Source organism: Sorex araneus, chromosome 3 (genome assembly GCF_027595985.1).
Source record: "Sorex araneus isolate mSorAra2 chromosome 3, mSorAra2.pri, whole genome shotgun sequence".
NCBI lineage: Eukaryota > Metazoa > Chordata > Mammalia > Eulipotyphla > Soricidae > Sorex > Sorex araneus.
The window spans coordinates 183,848,018-183,870,560 of record NC_073304.1 but is presented as its reverse complement, the minus strand read 5'-3'; the positions used below and the strand labels follow the sequence as shown (position 1 = coordinate 183,870,560).

The 22,543-nt window shown below is 43.2% G+C and overlaps 1 protein-coding gene across 2 annotated transcripts in view; it reads left to right on the top strand.

Annotated features, from left to right (window-relative positions):
• NTN1 (netrin 1) overlaps nucleotides 1-22,543 on the top strand; it is a 263,946-nt gene that overhangs the window by 180,222 nt on the left and 61,181 nt on the right. For both annotated transcript variants that reach the window (XM_055131810.1, XM_055131809.1), the window contains exons 4-5: nucleotides 15,043-15,192; nucleotides 16,377-16,430. In XM_055131810.1, the coding sequence (XP_054987785.1) occupies nucleotides 15,043-15,192; nucleotides 16,377-16,430 (204 nt within the window). The remainder of the gene's footprint in view (nucleotides 1-15,042; nucleotides 15,193-16,376; nucleotides 16,431-22,543) is intronic.

Below are 22,543 nucleotides of genomic sequence, written 5' to 3'. Positions count from 1 at the left end.
CCAAACCATACACATGGGCCAGAGAGATAATACAAGGGGCTAGGCTCATGATTTGACTACTGCCGACCCCGTTTTCACTGTTTCTTTTTTCCTTGTAATCATTTTATTGCTTAAATAACTTTTTTTTAAACCTTAAAAACTGTTTTAAAGATATATACTCTGGTGAAGGAGAAGATTGGACCTGAAAATTTCAGATCCTTTTCAATTCTGTTTTGCCTATTCTTACCCCTTAGGGCCTGTGGGAGCTTAACTCTACCCACCGCCCCACCCCCATCCCACCACATGTTTCATACCAAAAAGAAATTCTGAGATATCGGTGGGAACTAACTTCAGGGTTCTGATGCCAACAGGAGGGTGCATACCTTTGAGGTCTTCAAACATGAATCCTCCTGAGGATACTTTTGTCTCTCTGTCTCCACTCGCCCCACCCCCCCACCCCTAAGGGACAGACAATGTAAGGAAATGGCTCTCTGATGGAACTACAGTGCTCCCCACACCCCCACACCCTAGACCCTGGTCTCCTGGCTCCTAAGGGAGCCTAGTCTCAGATCCTCGGTGAAGTGCATTTCACAAGGGAACTGGGTCAGTGGTCCTTGACTCACAAGCTGGCACTTGTCCCGAAGGTGCTTGAGAATAGCCATTGGGGGCCCTCTATCCACTGACTTCCAGGGCCTGGGAGGGGCCCTGGAAAGGGGCTGAGGCCACCCATACACTGTTGACGATTGGCTGACTCCAGACCTTGTTCAGTTTAGAGCAGGGGTGGACCCAGACAAGAACAGCTCCTAGCAAGGGCATTAGATTCCAAACATTATTATTCGATCCCCCATTTGGGAAGTTTCATAGCAACAAATTTGTTGTTTTCTTTTTTCCCCTCCCCTAGTTTAGAACCAGACTAGAGCTGGCAAGACTGCTGCATACAAAGGGCTGTAATAAACATGCCCAGGAAACAGGCGGCTGCACTCTCCAGCTATTCAGCACAATTTCACAGCATTGGAAAGGCCTCATTATGGTGTGGGCTGTTGTCCTATACAAAGTCAGATGAGATGAATTTCCCCCCTTTCTCAAAAGGATGGCTTGTGAATGATACTCATCCTGGAATCTATAAAAAAAAGATAGGAGGTTTTATTTATCATGTGTCTTCTTTATAGACTTGGGGGCTTTTTAGATCCAGCAAAGATGATTCCATTTAATCATCTCAGCCAGGCCTTCATTTAAACAATATTAATTTATCATCTCCCTAAACAAGCATTGATGAATAAAGACATTCAGAAGTCTCCTGTGAACCAAATGGCGATGAAAATTAAGAAATTAACCACCGAATTCAGACCCAGTCCTCCCCCCTCCAACCTCCCAAAGGGCTTGGGTTCCATCTCACTGAGCAGCCTGCCCCCTTCCAGTCTGCAGTAGCTGATTAAAGGTTTCTTAGAAGGTGCCTGAGAGTCCTTGAAGAAGCTGCAGTCAGCAACAGAAGTGTGCACTGGTCCCGTGCCTACACCCATCCCTTCTTTCTTTCCTTAAAAAAAATGTTTATTGAAGAGACGTAACATAGGTCTCAAATGTATAGCATTTTAAATCAAACTGTATGTGTACTGCATTATGTTCCACACCAAAGTCTAGCCTCTGTCTTTCACCAGTTGACCTCTCATTACCTGATTTACCTTTCTTCCTGTTTTCTTTTGATAATCACTCTTTTGTTCTTGTAGTCTGTGATCTGGTTTTTATTGTTGTTTGTTTTGTTTTATGTGTCCATTAGTTTGTTTCTTCCACATGACTGAAATTGTATCATGTTTGTCTTTTTTATTTTACTTAGCTAAATGCCATATAGGTTCATTCATGTTGTTGCAAATGGCAGAATTTCCTCATTTTTTAAATTCAGTATTCCATATTTATAAACCATATCTTCTTTATCCACTCTTGCATTGTTGAACACTTAGGCTATTACTTGTTCTCAGCTTTGTGAATAAAGCCATGGGTTATCTCTTTGAATCAATGTATTCCTATTCTTTGGGTATCACTGTATCACTGTCACTGTCATCCCATTGCTCATCAATTTGCTCAAGCAGGCACCAGTAACGTCTCCATTGTGAGACTTGTTGTTACTGTTTTTGGCGTATGGAATATGCCATGGGTAGCTTGCCAGGCTCTGCCGTGTGGGCGAGGTACACTCGGTAGCTTGCCAGGCTCTCCGAGAGGGGCGGAGGAATCGAGTCGGGGTCTGCTGTGTGCAAGGCAAATGCCCTATCCGCTGTGCTATTGCTCCAGCCCATTCTTTGGGTACTAACCAGAAATGGACAAGTGAATCATATGGAATTCTTCCCCTCTCCTTCCTTTCCCTGCCTTTTTTCTCCCTTACCTTTCTCCTTCCTTTTACCCCTCCTTTCCCCTCCCCTCCCCTTTCTTCCCTTCTATTCCCTTTCCCTCACTTCTTCTCTTATGCTCTCCTCTCCTCTCCTTTCCCTCTGCTCTCTCCCCTTCCTTGAGGTTCTACAGATCAAACCCAGGGCATTGCATGTTCAGACATGCACCTTACTGTTGATCCACACCACCAACTAGCTTTCATTTTCTGGGAATGTTCCAGCCTGTTTTTCACGGTGTCTCTGTGCCCTTATTTCTTTCAGTAGGTTTATCAGGGGTTGAGAAGGAGTCTGACACCTTGAGCTGATCCCTTGTTTCCCTGACCACTGTATGTGGCTCCCTGTATTGTTCTTGCTCTTGATTTATGACTTTCACTTGATGGCATCCTCAATTTATTTGCCTCTAATGTGTGTGGAGGTTTCAACCCTTAGTTTCACTGTGGAATAATCTGGTGATTATAAGTACTAATGCTTCAGTTCTTTCCCCCCAGAGGTTCTGGTTTGATTAGTGGGTTCAGATGAGGCCCAGGCACTGAGTACATCTACTGTGTAGCTAAGAATGAGACCCAGGGTGATGGAGTCTAGACATTAGGATGGTGAACTGTTCTTGGTGACACTGAGAAAGGGAATACTCACAGACTGAGGCCCTGTGGTTTCTTACTTTAGGAGAAAAGACATGCTTGATATAATTTTTTATAGTTCTCTTTCTAAAAATGAGGTAAAGGGGTCATTTAAAAATTAAGAAACTAAACAGTTTCTAGGTAAGTTTGGAAGATTTGTAAGTGCAGTCTATGTCAGAATGAAGGCATGGAATGGGACAGTCCCCTCCATAACACTAATGTCAAGTTGATACAGTCGCCAAAAGCTCTAAACCGTTAGAAAGATCAGTCATACAAAGAAAAGGGTCAGTCATTTTAGGAAGGACTTCCCCTTTTCCTGGGGCAGCTCCCAGGTTAGGAGGTAAAGACTACAACCCAAGAACTGGACTCCAATATTTGGGAATGGTTAAGGTCAGCCTCCATAGGAAGAAAATCCCTGGTGGAAGAGGTCTACTTTTCCTCTAGCCCTGTTTTGGGGGGATGTGATAGTCAGTAATGCTAATCTCCAGCTATGGCTCCAGGTTCACATCCCACAAAGCAGCAGGCAGGTCGTGTGATCCCCTCTAGTCGCAGGTCATCTAATCTATGAAATAAACCTCATAAGTATGATCTCTGAGTCCCACTCAGCTTTGACATTCTGTATTCTGCATACTTTCTCTTTTTTGTATTTTTTAAAATTTAATCACCACGAGATTGTGAGATACACAATTGCAAAATTATCCATGATCGAGTTTCATTTTAACAATGTTTCAACACCCATCCCTTCACCAGTGCATATTTCCTGCCAACAGTATCCTCAGTTTCCCTCCTGCCCATAACCCCTTCCTCTTGCAGCCTGCCTCTATGCGCTTGCTCTCTCTCTCTCTCTCTGTATGTGTCTCTTTCATTTTCCTTTTAGATACTATAGGTTACAGTACTGCAAGTGAAAGGGCATCATGTATATCACTTTACATGCACTTTTCAGCACTCAGTTTTTATCCAGAGTGATTATTTCCAACTAAAATAATTGTCATAGAGGTCCTTTCTCAGTCCCAACTGCACTCCCCCTCCTGTTTGGGGGCAAGCTTCCTAGTATGGATCAGTCCTCCTGGTTCTTGTTTCTATGTCTTTGGGTGTTTTTCACTTATTATGGTGCTTTTTAATATAAACTCCACAAATGAATGCAATCATTCTATGTTTGACCTTCTCTCTCTGACTGATTTCACTCAGTTTAATACTATCCTTGTCCATCCATGTATAAGCAAATTTTATTGCTTCATTTTTTCCTAACAGTTGTGCATAATGTTTCATTGTATAGATGTACCATAGTTTCTTTATCCACTTATCTGTTTTCAGGCACTTGGGTTATTTCCAGATTCTGTCTATTGTGAATAATGCTGCAATGAACATAGGAGTACAGATGGCTTTTCTGCATTGTGTTTTTGGGCCACTATGTTATATCCCCAGAAGTGGTATTGCTATGTCGAATGGAAATTCAAGTTCTAGGGCACTTTTTTATTAAGGAATATCCATATTATTTTCCAGATAGGTGGGACCAACTGGCATTCCCACCAGCAATGATTGAGAGTCCCTTCCTTTCCACATCCATGCCAGCATTGGTGGTTGTTTTTTTTTTCTTCTGAGATGATATCTCACTGTTGTTTAGATTTGAAACTCCCTGATATGCAAATATTTATGGCTTTCCTATATGCAACTAATAAAAGGGAAGAAGGAGATATTTTTAAAAATATCTCATTCACAATTAGGCTTTAGAAAATCAAGTACTTTAGAATCAGCTTAACTAAAGAGGTGAAATACCAGTGTATCAAAAGAAAGAAAGTTATAAAACACTACATCGAGAAATAAAAGAGGACACAAGTGTGTATTCAAAAAATAAAATAAATACAAAAGGGCCACGGTGCTCTATCTCTCCCACCACCTGCCTTTGGTGATCTCCACCTCTTCCCCCACCCTGGGGAGGCCGATGGCAATGGGCGGACAAGAAGGGAACGGAGGCCAGGCTGGTTGGTGTCAGTTGCAGTTTATTACATTCCCATCTCCATTATCTTCCTCCTCTGGATCCCCCTTTTCCTATGCCCCTCATCCTCCTATTGAATCCTGCTCCTTCATAATTCTTTCTGCTTCTGCCTCCCCTTCTACTTCATTCTCCTTCTGGATCCCCCAGCCCACTCTTACAGTCTTAGTTAGATCTCAAAGCATGAGGGGTTGGGGTTTACACATAGGTGTGGTCACAATCAAGAGGTAAAGTCCTTCCCTCAGGGGAAGCTTCTTCTAGGACAGATTCTCATTCAGCAGGAAGACCCACCCAAGAGTGGAATCCCATGGATGTGTTTCTCCTCTCTTTTCCAACAAACATATAAACAGTCATAATATTAATCATTTTGTCTTGGACACATTTTGTATGGACACAGTAAGAGATACATTAAGCTAATAAGATTGCTCTCCCTGGGCCATCTCACTATAGATCTCAGACTACAGTGCTCAGGCCAGATTATATGCTTTGGCCTGGCCCATTTTGATGCCAGGGTAGCTCACAGCTTGCCCTGGGTCCATTCAGTTCCTTGTAGGGACCCTGTTTTTGGGGTGCTAGGAACTAAGGGCATCTGAGGCTTAAGTTAAGAAAGCAGATGCCTGGGAGTGGAAATTATTTAGAGTCAATTAACTCCCAAGTTGCAAAAGCATAATATTAACTGTCTTCCTGTGTCAATACAAAAAGGACATTGCTCTAAAGTAAACTATTCAAGAGACATAAGGAGGGGAGAAAGGCAATATTTAATTTACAATACAAGTTCAGTGTCCTTAGAAGGATCTGACCTTACAAGTTAACAGAATATGATTAGGGGGAAAGGGTGATAGACCAGTTGGGGAAGAGAGCATAGAAGAGTCACAGATAAGCAAGGGAATGGGAGTGACTCGGGAGCACTGTGATGGGTGTAACCCAATAAACCTAAGCTCCCTTCCACAAGGGAGAAAGGACAAATCAATGTTATCCTACACACAAGGAAATGGAAATACATTCTCTATTCATGGATTGGGAGGATTAATATTATCAAATGGCAGTACTCCTCAAATAATTGTACAGATTCAATGCAGTCTCTATAAGGATACCCATGTCATTTTTTAAAGAAATAGATCAAACACTCCTGAAATTCATATGAAACATTAACCCACTCACCACTCACCCCCTCCCCTGAATAGCTAAAGCAGTCCTTGGGGAAAAGATGGGAGGCATTATTTTCCTCTACTTCAAACTGTACTGCAGAATGATAGTAATTAAAACAGCATGGTATTGAAATAAAGATAGACGCTCAAATCAATGGAATAAATGAGTATCCTGAGACAGACCCACAGATATCAGTTAATCTTTGATAAAGGAGAAAAAAATATGAAATGGATCAAGAAAAGCCTCTTCAATAAGTGATGTTGGAAAAACTAATCAGCTATAAAAAAAATTCAGACTCAGACCTATTTCTAATGCCATGCAAAAAGATCAAATCAAAATGGATTAAAGATCTTGATATCAGACTTGAATTCATAAGGTACATAGAGGAAAACGTAGATAGAACTCCCCACGACATGGAAGTTAAAAGCATCTTCAAGGATGAAACACCACTGACCAAGCAAGTGAAAGTAATGATAAACAAATAGGACCACATTAAACCACAAAGCTTCTGCACTTCAAAGGAAATGATGACCAGAATACAAAGACAGCCCATGGAATGGGTAAAATTTTTTACCCAACACTCATCTGATAAGTGGTTAGTATCTATGATATATAAGACACTGGTGGAAATTCATAAGATAAAAATGTACAACTCCATCAAAAAATGAGGAGAATAGATGAACAGAAACTTTCTCAAGGAATAAATACAAATTACCAAAAAGCACATGAAAAAGTGCTCTCTCTTTTTTAAAAAATATTATCATGATTTATAAATCCTTGATAAGACTAGATAATGCTTTGTGTCAGCAAGGTCTGTGGTAAAGCTCAGAGTTAAGAAATCAGGTAGAGGTGATTTTGTTCTAAGGCTTTACAAATGCCCCATCTTACAGCCCAGCTCTCCCTGTAGTGCTCTGCTCTGTAGTGATCTGCTCTTTAAGGCCCAGCCCTTTATGTCTGTCCCTTGAACATCCCTGAGCAGATTTGTTAATTCCCTGGTCTGTTCCCTAGCCTCTGATGCTACTCTCATCCCACTTCCACATGATCACCTTTGAAGGATCCCTAGTGGTCCTGACTTTGAGCAGGAATGATTTTAATTCTTGAATCTCCCCAGTTAACAAGGCCATTCAACTGAAGCAGTATCTTTTGCTATTTTTTCCTATTGGGAGACCTGCATGTAGACCCCAGCCAATAGACTTGGACTGAAGCAATTTTAAAAGCATGGAATGTGGATTTACTTAGACCAGGGTTCAACTTCCCTGTATGAACAATTACTCTAAAGCATTTTACTTTTCTTGTCTGGAAATGGAGATTTTTTTCTCCTTACAGTAACAACAAGTCTCACAATGGAGATGTTACTGGTGCCCAGTCGAGCAAATCGATGAACAACGGGACAACAGTGTTACAGTGCTACTGCTAGGGTTATCAGATTCACCAAGTGAGGTGGAGAGGTTTCCTGACATAGCTATGTGCTCTGGTCCTGTTGTTAGAGTTATTTAGAAGGTAAAAGGATGTATCTTCCAAAATCTGGACTTCTGCCTTGCTAGCACGTACAAAAAACACCCAAGCAGTGATGGTTTCTTGGCTGCCTCTGGTTTTCTCAGGGCAGTGTGCCATGGAGAATGGGCCCTGAGTACCTGAGCGTCTGAAGGGTTTTGCTCTCACATGAATTTTGAGGCTGGTTCTTACAGGATGCATAAGGCCCAAGGAATATTCCCTAATGTCTTTGCACATTCTCAGTAAAGGATTGATAGAATATGCCTTGGGAGCAGAATTGACAAATGAGTCTATTACTTCTCATTGGACTCATGTGTGCCTGGTAACTTCTGTGGAGTTCCTGATAAGACAGGTAGGATGCGTGCATCCAGATGCAGTTGTGAATGTGATGCTGGGAGAATCTGCAGCATCTTCGGAGTTCCTGACTCATCTTAACTGGGAGTCAGATATGAAACCAGAACTAGTCCTTACTGTCCCATCTCACTGTTCCTCACTGCTGCTTCTGACCCAATCGCTCCAGTACTTTGCATGCTATATTGATCAAACTCTTTCCTCCTGTTCCAGTGTGAGTATGGAGACATACTTTCACCCACAGTCCCAGCTGCATCTACACACACATGGACACATACTCTCTCTGGGGATTATCTATAGGACCTGAGTCTTTTGTCTCATAAAAAATCATCACAGGAAGACTGTATAATTACAGAGGGTCAGAAAGCCAGTTTGGTGTTATGGGGATCCTTTCCTTTCCACATTCTGTGGTCTGAAAGTGGCAGAGGAAAGGGAGGGGTCATGCAATTTGAAACATTTGTTCAATTGTACTTCCTTAGCACTTGTTGGAATAAATAACAGTATAGTTATGGAGGAAGTTGATGCAGACAGCTAAAATGAAAATGCCTGGGACTATCTGGATTTAAATGATCCTTGCTCCCTCATCAGCATGGAAAATTGAAGAATGGGAAGATTTACTGTAGTTGACATGAAAATGAGTTATTTTTTTTGCTTGATTCTCCTTTTTCCTTGAGATCCACTGGGTGAATAAAATGTCCTTTCCCCTGTGGTGCATTAGTTCATTGAGTATGTATTAAGCACTTGGTACATTCAGAAATGGGCAATGCAGAGGACGAAGACAGATCCATTCTTTTGACCTTGTTTTTAGGTGAAACTTGAGAAGAAAATAATATTAATGATCATTATAGATTGTGGTGAATTCTGTGGGAGAAACCAATGAGATGGAAAAATAGTGTGCTGGTTGGAGCTGCTCTTGCGGGAAGCTGGCGGCCATCTGAGGTCAGGCCTCTGGGTTTTTTTTTTTTTTTTGGAGAGGGGGGTTGAACCACAACTGGTAGTGTTCAGGTTTACTCTTGGCTCTGTGCTCAGGAGACTATAGATAGTGCCGAGGATTCCCTTGCACATGGGTCAGCCATGTGCAAGGGAAGTTCCATGGGCCAGCATGAACATTTGCATTAAACACAGACATTGACTTTGAGTCCAGTCAAACCTAATGATTGACTGTAGAGGGAAGCCATTATTATTAATAGCACCTATAATGCTGGTACTCTAGGGAGCTATAATTCAGCTAATACATAAGGACTGGACCACCGCTGTCTTCACAGGACACTAGAGATCTGGGTGGCAGCCATGCCACCTGAAGCAAGGATGGGTGCTGTAGTGACTGTCTCCAACCCTTCTCTGCCTTTTTGGTCCATTTTTCTGGGGCTCTGAGAAACCTCCATTGTGTTTCTTGGGTGACAAACCAATCTCCATGCGAAGTTTCTGGCAAAGTGTGTAGGACTGTGGTGTCAGGAGAGGGCATCCAGGTAGACTGAAGGCTGCCCGGGGGGCTGGAAACATTGGCATTTTTGTTGCTCTATTTTGGTGGTGTTCCAAGAGGACAGGTCACCACCCTGGATCCTTTCAGGGAAATATGAAAACTAAACCTCAAGCAAAGGCACTTATAAGGAAGTGACTCTTGTGGGAATGTCTTTTAGAGGCTCAGAGGCCAACTCAATGACTGTCCTACAGTGTTATTGGTGAGACAAGACCAGATCTCCACTTCCTTATGCCCATCTGATATTCTGCCCTGTGCTATCTCTGTGGTGGCCCAGATCAAGAACAGTCTGGGCTGATTTCCCTATAGGGTGCCTCTTTGATTTTGAGTCTAAATGTGCCTGCCATGCATGTGAGAAACTCAGTTCTGCCACCTTCTCAGGACCCTTCCATCTGGTCTCACCTTTCTTTTTATGGAAAAACCCTCTACTAGATTGATTTCCATGACCAGGTGCAGCTGCTTCATACAAGCTGTTGACCTTCTCTGAAAAGAAGTGGCGGACTTCCAGAGAAGTTTCCAGAGTCACCAGTCAGGCTTCCTGTGGCAGAAGACTTTCTGGCCAACCATGCTCAGTGTCACAGATGCTGTCTCTTTATCTCCCTCACCAGCCTCTACAAAGGAGTCTGTCTCATAAACTCACCTCACTCTTACACTTTTCCAAACCCTCTCTCTGCAATTCTCCTCAGTTCCTATGGTAGAAGCATGTGAATCTGTGTGTGTGTGTGTGTGTGTGTGTGAGAGAGAGAGAGAGAGAGAGAGAGAGAGAGAGAGAGAGAGAGATTCGGGGGGGGGGGTTCTGTGTTTGTACATATGAATTTGTAGGTATCTGTAGAAATTTATGTCTGGGAATGTCTTTGCAGCCATGTGTGTCCCTGTGTATGTGATTTTGAGTCTAACTGTGCTGTGAGTTTGTAAGAATATGAATGCCTATGTGTGTGATACAGACATTGAATTAAATGCTCTGTTGTTTGTCTTATGTTTGCTTTGGGGCCACACCATGTGGTGCTTAGAGCTTACTTCTGGTTCTGCACTCAGGGATCACTCCTGATGGAGCCTGGAGGATTATATGTGGTGCTAAGCATCTAACCTGTTGTATGTATTATTGTGTATGTGGAGGGGGGGTCTGAATGTTATTTCAGTGTTGAAGAGATATAACAGGACCTTTGACTTACTCTCTGATGACCAGAGCTCAGAGCTTCCTTTGTAATTGATGGGCTCAGACATCTTCTTTACCTCCTCCTATTTTTATTGTAGCACTATGATTTACAATGATTATTTCATGTATACTTCATTCTAACATCACACCTATCACCAGAGTAACTTTTCCACTCTACCAGTGTCTCAAGAACCCTTTCGTCCCTGATCTTCACCAAGTAAGCTCAGTTCTATTGATAGATTTCCAGTTCTGATGCCTTTGGTATTTGTTACTTCATTGCTGCGGATTTTTTATATCCAGAATATGAGAGAGATTATCTGTCCTTCTGGTTCTCCTTCCTTCTGACTGACTTCACTCAGCATGATATCCTCTAGTTCCATCCAGTATCCCATTGTGTATATATGTCAGTTTCTTTGAGCACTTAGGTCATTTCCAGATCTTTGCTATTGAGGCTGCAGAGAACATAGGAACACAGGTTTTTTTTTAAAATATAATTTTTGGGCTCTTGGGATAGATGCTCAAAAGTGGAATTGCTGGGAGATATGGAAGCTCAATTCTTAGATTTTTGAGAAGAGTTTTGTTAGAACCCTTTGTGAAGGGTTATGATAATGTTTCCCTCAATATAATTTCTGAATTGAGGTCTGATGTTGAGGTCTTTAGTCCATCGTGTATTGACCTTTGTGTAAGCTGTTGTTACATAGGGATCTGAGTTGTTGTTGCTGCTGCTGTTGTTGTTGTTGTTGTTGTTGTTGTTGTTCTTCTTCTTCTTCTTCTTCTTCTTCTTCTTCTTCTTCTTCTTCTTCTTCTTCTTCTTCTCCGCTGTTGTCACCGTGGTCCTCCTCCTCCTCCTCCTACTCCTTCTTTCTGTTTCCTCCTTCCTCCTCCTCCTCCTCCTCTTCCTCCTGCTCCTGCTGCTGCTGCCACTGCATGTGACTGACCAGTTTTCCCAACACCATTTGTAGAAGATGATTTTCTTACTCCACTTTATGTTCCTAGCTTCTTTGTTAAAAAGATTAGCTGTTCATATACCTGAGGTCCAACTCTGGGCTCTCAGTTCATTTCCATTGGTCTGAGAGTTTGTTATTTATTCCCAAATACCACACTATTTTAATTAGCATAATTTTATAGCATAACTTAATGTTGGGGAAAGAGAAGTTTTCTGATATTTTTTCCTAGAATTTTTTTGACTATTCGGGATTTTTTTTAACCCCATATAATTTTTGTTTGTTTTACTTTTTCATCGATTTGCTCTAGTGACATTTCCATTGTGAGACTTGTTACTGTTTTGGCCTATCGAATACACCACGGGCAGCTTGTTTTGCTTTTTAGGCCACAACAGCAGTGCTTAGAGCTTACTCCTGCCTCTGCACTCAGGAATTATTCCTGTAGGGAATTGGGGGACTATAAAGGGTGCTAGGGATCAAACCTGGGTTGGCTGTATGCATGGCAAGATTTCTGCTTGCTGTACTACCTCCTTGGCCCAAGCATGGGTATTTTTTATAGGGACTGCATTGAATTTGCTTAGTGCTTTGGGAAGGATGGCCATTTTGATAATATTGATCCTTCTGATCTATGAATTGGAGATGTATTTTCATATCCTTGTGTCAAACCTCTTCCTCTGCTACTGTTAGCTAGCATCCCTTGTTTTAGTCTGCCAAAGAAACCACTGTAGGACACTGTCACCTATCTGTACTCCTTACAATGATGAAGCTCACATTACTTTGCACCTTATTTTTAACAGTTTTTCCTAGCTCTTGGGTTTTTGGAAAGTCCTTATGCTAGAGCTGTTTTACTTGGAATTGGGAGCATAAAAAGGAAGTCTTAGATTGTATTTGACTGCATATAGCAGAAAACCAGCCTAGCCTTGGTTTCAAGGGGAAAGCTCTTATTTCTTATTTTTTCTGGAACAGGATGTGAGAGGAAGTGGGGGGGGGGAGGAGGGAGTCTCACGAAGGAAGGGCCCTTATAGTGCCCTCAGAGGCCATACCCTTTATCTCTCTGCACTGTCTTCTCCTTGTCTTCAGTCTCTTCTGTGAGATTCTGTTACTTTTACTGGCTGGTATGAGAACCAAAGAGTGCATGAGAGTGTGGTTGCTAGGGGATGGTGTTATGCTGGAAGAATGTTGCACCTCAGAGGTGTGTCCTAGAGTTGATCTGAATGGCCTCAGAGACCTCTGTCCTTTGGGAAAGTGACCACTTCTCTTTCTGGACATGTAAGTGAAAGCACAGTCAGCTTTTCACTTCTGTTTAACCCAGCTAAAGGACCAGCTGATTAGGGTCTTTTCAGAATCTTTGGAGACCAGGCAGCAAAGCCCATTTACTTTAATCCAAAGGATGTACCCACATACCATATGGAGTGTCTGTTCCATAGAGGTGGTACACTGCCTGGTTTCACATGCTTACAGTAACTTTGGTGGGGGCCCAACTCCTTCCTAGGAGTATATGCTAGGCCAGGAAGTGGAGTGATTGTGAGGGATGAATCTGCCACTTCCCCAGGTTTTGCTCTGCTCCAGCTTCTTCCTCAATAGAGTTGACCTTGGCCAATAGTGGTGCCTGTGGGTGACTTGACTCACCCTTCAGTGACCCAGCAACTTTTAGTGACCTCATTCCAGCCAACTCTGAGATGCAGAAACTTCTGGTACACAGCTGTGTTCTGTTAGCACTGACGGGAAGGCATCCTGGCATGAATCTTAGCATTACCAGTTGGTTTGCTCAGCAGCCAAGGGAGGTCAGCTGGCATGATCCTGGTAGGTCCTCATCTGCCTTTTGCCTGTGCCCACATCAGTGGCTTGGGAAAAAGGGTCCTGTGCTTTTAACCTGCTCAACTTAAAAGCAGTCCGATGCTTGATTGCCCTTCCTGTCACAGGGACAGACTTTAGAGGCTCCAGAGAAAGGTCTGGTATTCTCCAGCTTCCCTCCTCATCATTGTTACCTGCACGTTAACCCTTGGGCACTTAAGCCTGCGATTTTACTTACTACTGAAAAGGTAAAAAAGAAAAGAAGAAGATGCCCATAAATAATGACCTGGATATAGGGTGCAATAAAAAAAGTCAAGTTCTTAACAGAAGGATTCACTCCTATATAAAGATGCAAGACGCCTCACTCAGATCCCACCATTTGGGGAAACCCAGAGTTCTCAAGGCATACTGTCCTCCAGGATTTGTGGCCTGTGTTCCCCTCAAACATGATAAGAAGAGCCCATGGCCAGGAACCTCACTCCCAAGCTTCCCCAAACTCTCACATGTACAGACATAATTTTGACAAAGAGTTCCTTGCATTCCTCTCTTTTCTACTTAGCCCCTCCCTGATGTCCTCCCTCCTTCTTTGTAATTGTCACCATGAGTCACTCTAGACCCCATGGATGACTGGAAGAGACCATATTTTCTTCTACAGACTCGTCCTCTCATGCTTAGCAGTGCTGGCTGGGAAGTTTTAATTCTGCTCTTTTAGAATCTCTGCTTTCACTTAATTTCTTGGATATCTTTTCTCCCTCTCCCTGTATGAAGTCAAAACACATAGCAGCAGCTTGCAGTGCCAGTTGAAATGACTACAGGACACCTCCTTGTAGACAACTTTGTATCCTTTCCAGGCTTTTCTGGGTTGGGCAAAGGGGTGGGGGAGAGGGAGAAGCAAAACATTTGCCTCCTCCTTCCTGTCATCCCTTCCTTACCCACATTCAGAATATACTGCTTAAATTCAGGGCGGCCAGCTTCAGCAGACGGTGCAGATATGCTATATCTGTTCATTTCTGCCCAAGAATCAGTGTTTGGTGGGGGTCTAGCCAGCTGGGGTTGCTTACACACACACAAACCAAAAAAAAAAAAAAAGAAAGAAAACATAGATTGGGAGAGGTTGGAACTGACATTTCTCACTGCTATCAAGGCTGAGAAATACAAGGTTAGGATGCCAGCAGATACATTATTTTTGGCGAAGGTTCTCTTCCTGATTGGTCGGCTGCTGCCTTCTTGCTATATGTTCATATTGCCAATTCTTTCCCCCATCCTCTTCGCCTCCCCCCACCCACTGCCACATGTTTGCACATAGAGAAGCACAGGGATCTTTTTCTTCATATTGTTATCCCATAAGGACGGCAGAGGAGTGAGGACCCTCTCCAGTGAAGTTTCTTCTAGACATTCACTCACCTCCTCTTGGGATCCCTGAAATTGTAAATGAATGTGGGCTTCCTCTCAGGGCTTTGAAAGGCCCCTTACAGTTTCATTTTCCTGAACAAAACAGTAGTTTCAAGTTGACTGTTTTGATTTTTATTACCCATTCCATTTTTTGAGCTCTGGAATGTGTCTGGGCTGGGCTGGGCTAGTACCCCATTAGCATTGTTCACGTTGGATAGGTTCCCTGTGGCACCCTTAGGTGGGGAAGGATCCTGAGATAGGGTGTGCACTGGCCCATTCCTGCCTTCTGAACCTTCTGTTGTTTTTCCTCTACAGCTTGTGATTGCCATCCCGTGGGTGCTGCTGGCAAAACCTGCAACCAGACTACAGGCCAGTGTCCCTGCAAGGACGGTGTGACAGGCATCACCTGCAACCGCTGTGCCAAGGGCTACCAACAAAGCCGCTCTCCCATCGCACCCTGCATAAGTAGGTGTGAGCCACCCTCTTCCTTCTGCCCAGGCATGGGTGCAGTAGAATGGGGGGAACTCTTTTCTGAATAGATCACTGCATTGGTGAGTTTCATGCTCCTGCATGCAGATCTCTACCATCAGTGCCCTCTGATCAATGAGGTCTCCTGCCAAATTGTTCGGGAGCTTAGTAGAGCCAGCTTGCTACTCTCTAACCTGACAAAACCTGAATTACAATCCCTCCCCACTAGTAAATGTAGGTCAGAAGCTTGCAGGTCCTAGATACCCCATCATGATGAGCAGAGGGGCCTGGGGAAGACCATCTCCACTGCCCCAGGTCTGAATCATGTTGATGACACCCACACAGTTGGGGTGGCAAGGTTGGCACTCTTACTGGCCTTCTCTTCATGCCTGTCCTTTCTCAACAGCCAGGAGCCTCCACATCCCTATAGGCAAAGGAACAACTTTCACAGGAGAGTGGGGCATTGTGCCTGGGCCTTATGGCAGCTTTCTCCATTACCATTCAATTCTGGAAGCAGAGAGGGACAGGAAAGGGGACCCAAGAGTGCTGAGCTGAGCCTGTGCTGCACTTTTACCCCCTAAGATTAAAAATTACACCTTCTGGTGGTATTTAGCATAGCTGGGTGAAGGAATGCAATGTTTTAAAGGAAGGATGCCCTGGTCAACCTTGGCCCCAGAGTATAGGAAGGAAAAGGAAAGATATAGTGGAGGGGAGAGGGAGAAGATACAGATGAGACCAAATATCCAAATCACAGAGTCAACAACAACTGAAATCAAGAGCCAAACTTTAATAACCAAACTTAGAAAGGTGCCTGTCAAGAGGGCAGGATGGGGAGAGGAGGGATGCGGAAGGGAACCTAGGAATGTTGGTGGAAAGAAGTTGACACTGATGGTGGGATTGGTACTGCAATATTGTATGTCTAAAATTCAACTATAAATAACATTGTAAATTACACACACAAACAAATCACATCTTTTGTGCTGGAGCTATAATAAAGCAGACAGGATATTTGTCTTGCACATAGCTGACCCAGGTTTGATATCTGGCAACCAATATGGTCCAATAAGTCCTCCTAGGAGCGCATAGCCAGGAGTAAACCCAAAGCATAGGCAGGTGTGTCCCCAAAACAAAACCCAAAAAATCTCACCCTGATTTTTCTTTCTTCCCTTTGAATCTTACAGAGATCCCCGTGGCACCACCGACCACTGTGGTTAGCAGCATGGAGGAGCCTGAAGGTGGGTTTTCTTCTGCTCTGCTCATCTCCTATTTTTGCTCTGGGTAGGCTTGGAGGTGAGGATTTGGGAGGGAGATTTCAAGAGCCATATTTCAGAACCAGGTGGCTGCTGTTTTGTATAAGTCCCTGGCTGGATTGAGGAGGATAGAACACTGGGCATTTTACCATGATGCTCCCTCCAAGAAAAAAATAAAGCAAGAGTGTTTGATGATACCTGTGACCACACCCCTCTCTCCCAAGCCTGAGATACTCAAAGCTGCACTCTTATTCATCCACCCAGGGTAAGAAGCTTCCGATCAACCCAACAACCTTCTAGAGGCTGCAGAAAAGGACGGAGATGAGAGGTTGGGAAAGAAAGATGTTTTTGAGCGTAGGGCTTCCACACACAGAATTAAGTGTGATCTCTGAGCTGGGATCAGGAAGGGAATCACATCTTCATGTTTGTTCAGCTTACAGACCACAAACCATCGTACTGCAGTGCCAGCACATTGATGTCCTGGCCACCCGCAGAAATCACAGCTCTTTTCTCATCACATTAGAGTTGGTGCCAATATCATAAAATCCTGCTGTGCTCAGTATTGTTTCACAATACTATGTTAGAAGGCCTATCCATAACTCCTGACATGTAATCATAAAATGTGATTTTGCCATATATTTCAGTATTATAGTTTTCTTTTGATTTTGTGCATTTTACTTTCACATTTGAGACTAATGCTGTAAGAAAGGGTTGACAAGCTTCCCTGGGTTGGGGAACAGGAAAGGTTACACTGGGCTTAGAGCCTGGGTGAATGGGGGGCCATGCAAACTAGACCAGGCCTGTACCTGGCACCCTGCTCCTGAGGATCAACATGGCTCTGTATGATGCACTTTGTGTATGGGTGGAAATGGGAGTAGAAAACAATAACAGTGTTGCTCCATATGGACATCCCTATGAAACCCTTTCCTTTCCAGATGGTATAACAGGGAAATATGGGAGAAATTTACAACTCTTGAATATTCTTTTATTTCAATTTTTAAATATTTTATTTTCATAAAGTAGTTTACAGTAGTTCATTGCAGAAAATATTCAAACACCAATCCCACCACCAAGCACCTTCCTGCCACAATAAGAGGGAAGCGTGTGAAGGTTGTTGTATTTCATTCCGAAGCCATTTAATCACATATATAAGAGAATACAAGCAATGATTTAAAACCAAACAAATGTGTCCTACTTTTGCTACATAAGTGGGCTAGAGTATAAGAGGTCACTTGGCTGTGAATGTGGCCACATTCTCCAGAGAATTCTGCGTAGCTCTCTTCTGGAAGCTTTAGTTTATAGTCTCTGGGTCTTGACCATTGATGAGATTACATGGCACCGGGGGCAGTTTTGGGTGTGACTGCCAAGCTACTGGAAAACTGAGGAGCTGGAGGGGAGGAGGCCCAGTCCTGATCTGAATATTCTAATAAGTGTGTTCACCTGAGTATTTTATTATAAAAGCTATGGACTCTCGGAGTATTGGCTGTGCACTGGGAAGTTAAGAGAAATCACATTAAAAACTTGGCTATATACAGTCCTTAAGTAGTCCACAGAGAAGAAAGGACATTTAAGGAAGTACCAGAAGTCACACTGGGGAAAAGCAATGCTGGTTTGGGTTTTTTTGCGGGGGAATAGAATCTTCATTATCCTTGGTTGACTTTTGGAAAGATAATTGTGAGAGTGGTTAGGAGAAGCAGCTGCTCTGGACCCAGACGTTTGGAGTGACAGAAACGAACACGGCAGATGAGAGGACTTTCTCTGTATAGATAGTTGAAAGGTTTAGCTCACATCAGCTCAGTCCTGAAGAAAACCCTAACTCTAAAAATTTTGAATCTTGAAAACATTTCCATCAATGGAGTTAACTCTTGCTTTCTTGACGTGACATCAGTTGTAACAGAGCATGCCCAAACACTGGTGGCTGGTACCCACAGATCCTCCAGTCAAGGCTGAAGCTAACCATAGCATTCCCTCCACATTTCTCCAGTCCTAGTAGCTTGACTTTAGGCTGTTGGGATAGATTTGGGTTTTTCCCTTCCAAATAAAAAGTGAACATAAAATATAATAAAGTAGATGAATGGGGATACACTAGGATAAAATGGAAGGTGAATTTCAATAAGAATTTGTACAGTCTCTGGTATAAAACCTGTAGCAATCATTATCTGACCAAAGGATTCCCTGAGCAAGTGGTTAGAAACACAGCAGCATCTTTCTTTGGAAAGTTTTTGTTAAAGGTTGTTGCTTAATTAACATTTTGGACCTCTTTTGACTTTGTTACTATTTCCTTTCTTTCTTCTGAGTCTTTGAAAATGTGATTTAAATAGAAGCAAGCAATAAATAAAATCCTTAGAAATGCACTTTTATCACAGGGAAAAAGGAGCAGATGAGACCTTGACCAAACCATTTCTGATATTCTCTGATGGTCCTCAGATATTCAGGGTCTCTGAAACTCTGTCTAGAGGCCTTGGTCTTGCCTGGCCTGAGTCCTGAACCTTGGAGTCTGCAGTCACAAAGAGCCAGGGTTCATCTTGTCTTAGCAGGCTGGGACGTTGTGGGCAGGAGGCCAGAAGGGCTCCCTGGGAAGCAGGGTCTAGGAATTGAATACTTCCAAGCCTGTCAATTCTTGCAGTGTTTGAATAGGGAAGGCCTCTGTGCCAGATTTCCTAAGAAAAGCTTATTTACTTTTGTCTGCATCAGAGAAGAGAATTAATAAGCTGAGAATTTGTCCTGAAAGTTGATGGACGTAACCTCACACTGAACTCGTCCCCTTGAAGGGCCAGTTCACTCAGGAAATGCTCCCCACCTGTTCACTGAGCTGGCTGGTACTCCATCATGGAGTGGGACAGGAGGAACATGCATCCCTGGGAGGTGTGGGGGTGGGAGTGCCCAGGAGGAAAACGATGGGAAGGGGATAAAGACCACCCACACCAAACACCTTTCCTTATAGTTACTGGTTCATACACTCATGGCCTACCCTTACCCTCTGTCAGTTCCTGGTACTTATTGATCTGTGTTTGGTTTTGTAGGGAGACTCAGTTCAGTGAGATGATTGCTGGTTTGAAGCCAATTGTCCTGGGATTACTGGCTGTGAGGCGTTGGTTAGTCACAGACTTCTCCTTCCTGCATTTCTTGAAGAATGAGGTCAAGGGTCCTTTGCCCCCTCCCCACTTTTCTTCTAGTAGGAATGAAACCCTCCTTCTTCTCATTTTACTTATTTAGAAATACCTGGTCACTGTTCTTCTGCATCTGATGATCAGCCATAGTCCCTGGCAAAGATCCCCATGGACAGGAACTTGAAGATAAATAATGAACATCTGGTTGGTGCAGAAGCACCCCAGGTGAGAGGGAGAAATTTGCATGATTGTCTTAAATCCCATATGAGCAGATCACCCCATCATTACTTGTATCCTGGGAAATACAGTATAGATTTGAGAACAAAGAAATTAAGAGGGAAGAAGGGCTGCCTCTCAAAGGGCAAAAAGCTTTGGTTTTCCACTGACATGGTCAAAAGAGGCATTTTCAGTGGCAACCAGGATAGACAGAAAAGAAGAAGGAGCCAACCCCTCTCCCCACTCCTCTCATTAGGGTCTTGGGTCCCGTCTAAGATGCTGCTCTTCCACTAAACCCCCTTTTAGGGGTCCAAAGTTATGCTGATTGACCCAGTAAACTAAGCCTGGGAGTATGACTTGCAAGACACCTGATAGCCTTCAGGGTAGCTTAGAATTTCATTGTTTCCTGGCTTCTGAAGCTGACCTATGTGAGGAGTTCTTGCTTTGGGTGTTCTAGGTATGTGTATAGCGGGGAGCTATGTCAGCCTTTAGCACCTCCACTTTTTTAATGAGAGAAAATTAAATTTTTATAGACCTGAAATATGGATGCACATAAATTGTTCCTAGAATTTTGCTTTTCAAGATTAGGATGTTGGGAATATATGAAAAGGAGCCTTTCAGACATGAAGATCAGGTGTTGGGAGTAGGTCTGTGGGTAGAGAGGGCACTGATTTGGGAGCCTGAATATTGATTCTCACCTCATGTCCTCAGGGAAACAGGCAGGGATCACCTCCCCTAGTGGGCTGATTGTGGGGATTAAATGAGTTAGCGTCAGTGGTGGGCATGTCCTAAGTGCTCAATTAAAAACACAGTGATACTACATGGAATATAGAATTACAGTAGTCTCTCTTAGAGTGGTTGAGTTGAGCTGAAATTCCTCTCCTCATGACAAGAAAGTGGGATTTATGGCAGAAGGCATCAAATCAAGACAAGTCTGGAGAGTCAGTGAGATAGAGAGTGGAGGCTCAATAAGACCTTGGGATTGGACAGGGTGATGCTTCCCAAGATCAATGCCCCTGGCAGAAATGCTAATGATCTTGCCCTTGCCTTCTCAGAAGCTGATGTTGGACCTTAAACTCATCAAAGAGTTAAAGACTGGAAATCAATTCAAGGTCTGTGTTTGGCTTCACAATAACTGAAATGTTAAAACAGCTCAAATGTCGATCTGTGGATGTTAAGTTCTTGGTCCATCAATATATTGGAATATTACCCAGCTATTAAAATTAAATACCTGGACTTTGCATAAATAGTAAAGGAGTTTGGACACCATATATGGTCCTCCAAGCATGCCAGGAGTGACCTGTAAGCACAAAGCCAAGAATAATAAGCCCTTGAGCACCACTGGCAGTGGCTCAAAACAAAACAAAAATAAGAAAGAAAAAAAGAAGTTTTTGTCTCATGCTACATCTTGGATGAACTTTGAAAAGCATTCTTCTTTTTTTTTTTTTTGCATTTTGGGTCACACCCAGAGATGCTCAGGGGTTACTCCTGGCTCTGTGCTCAGGAATTTTACTCCTGGGGCTGCTCAGGGGACCATATGGGATGCTGGGAATCGAACCCAGGTTGGCCGTGTGCAAGGCAAATGCCCTACCCACTGTGCTATCGCTCCAGCCACTGAAAAGCATTCTTAAAAAGAATATAAACGCAATAGACACATGCTATTTGATTCCACTTACACAAAATGTCCAGGAAAAGCAATTCCAGAGAGAATAAGTAGATTAGTGCTTCTACTTATAAGTAGACTAAGGGGGATGAGGGAGGAATGGGGACTTAATTGAGGCTTTCCTTTTGTGGTTATTGGAAAGTTCTGAAACTAGATAGGGAATGTATAACCCTGTGACTGTACATTGTCATTGAATTGATTTAGAAAATAATTAGCCATTGGTCCCTGTGGCTGAAAACTCCAGGGAGCCCTCGGGAGGCTGACAGGCTAAGTACCAGCCCTACCAAAGCCCTAGCAACCGCATCCACACCCCACTACTATTAGCCACGCCAAGGGCTCAACTCCACCACTTCACGAATATTCTCCACTAAGATGCCAAACTGTGAATAATTTCAGATACCCTGATGCCCCAACAGAACTCTGAGTCAGGGTGGGCAGCCTCCCCGTAACCCTCTGTACTTCTAGAAGCCCTGGCAACCATGCCTATCCCCTACAGCCACTACCATGTCAACTCATGGGCACCAGTGCCAGACCATAGATCCAGAAGTCTCTGGACTACACAACTGTGTGATAGCTCCTAATTCCTCAGTGCTTAAATTCCAGTAGGAGCACATTAAGTTAGTTGGGAAAGTAAGATAGAAGCCAACTAAATCAGTAAACAAAAACAATAGCACATATGGCTCAACTTGCAACACAGCTTAATAACTTTTAGACAAGGACTTAACAATCCCATGATCAGATATAACAATTTTCACATAAAAATTGATTTTTCTATACTTAATTTATTTTAATATTGGAGCTTTGTTATCTAATCAGTTTCAACTCTAGAATTGTATCAAAAGTTCTAGCTTTTGTCTACATTACAAATAAATAATTTTAAAAATTTATTATAAGCAACTGGTTAAATGAAGTGTCAAAAGGGCTGGAGTGATAGCACAGCGGGTAGGGCGTTTGCCTTGCACGCGGCCGACCCGGGTTTGATCCCCAGCATCCCATATGGTCCTCCAAGTGCCACCAGGAGTAATTCCTGAGTGCAAAGCCAAGAATAACCCCTGAGCATCGCTGGGTGTGACCCAAAAAGCAAAAAAAAAAAAATGAAGTGTCAAAGA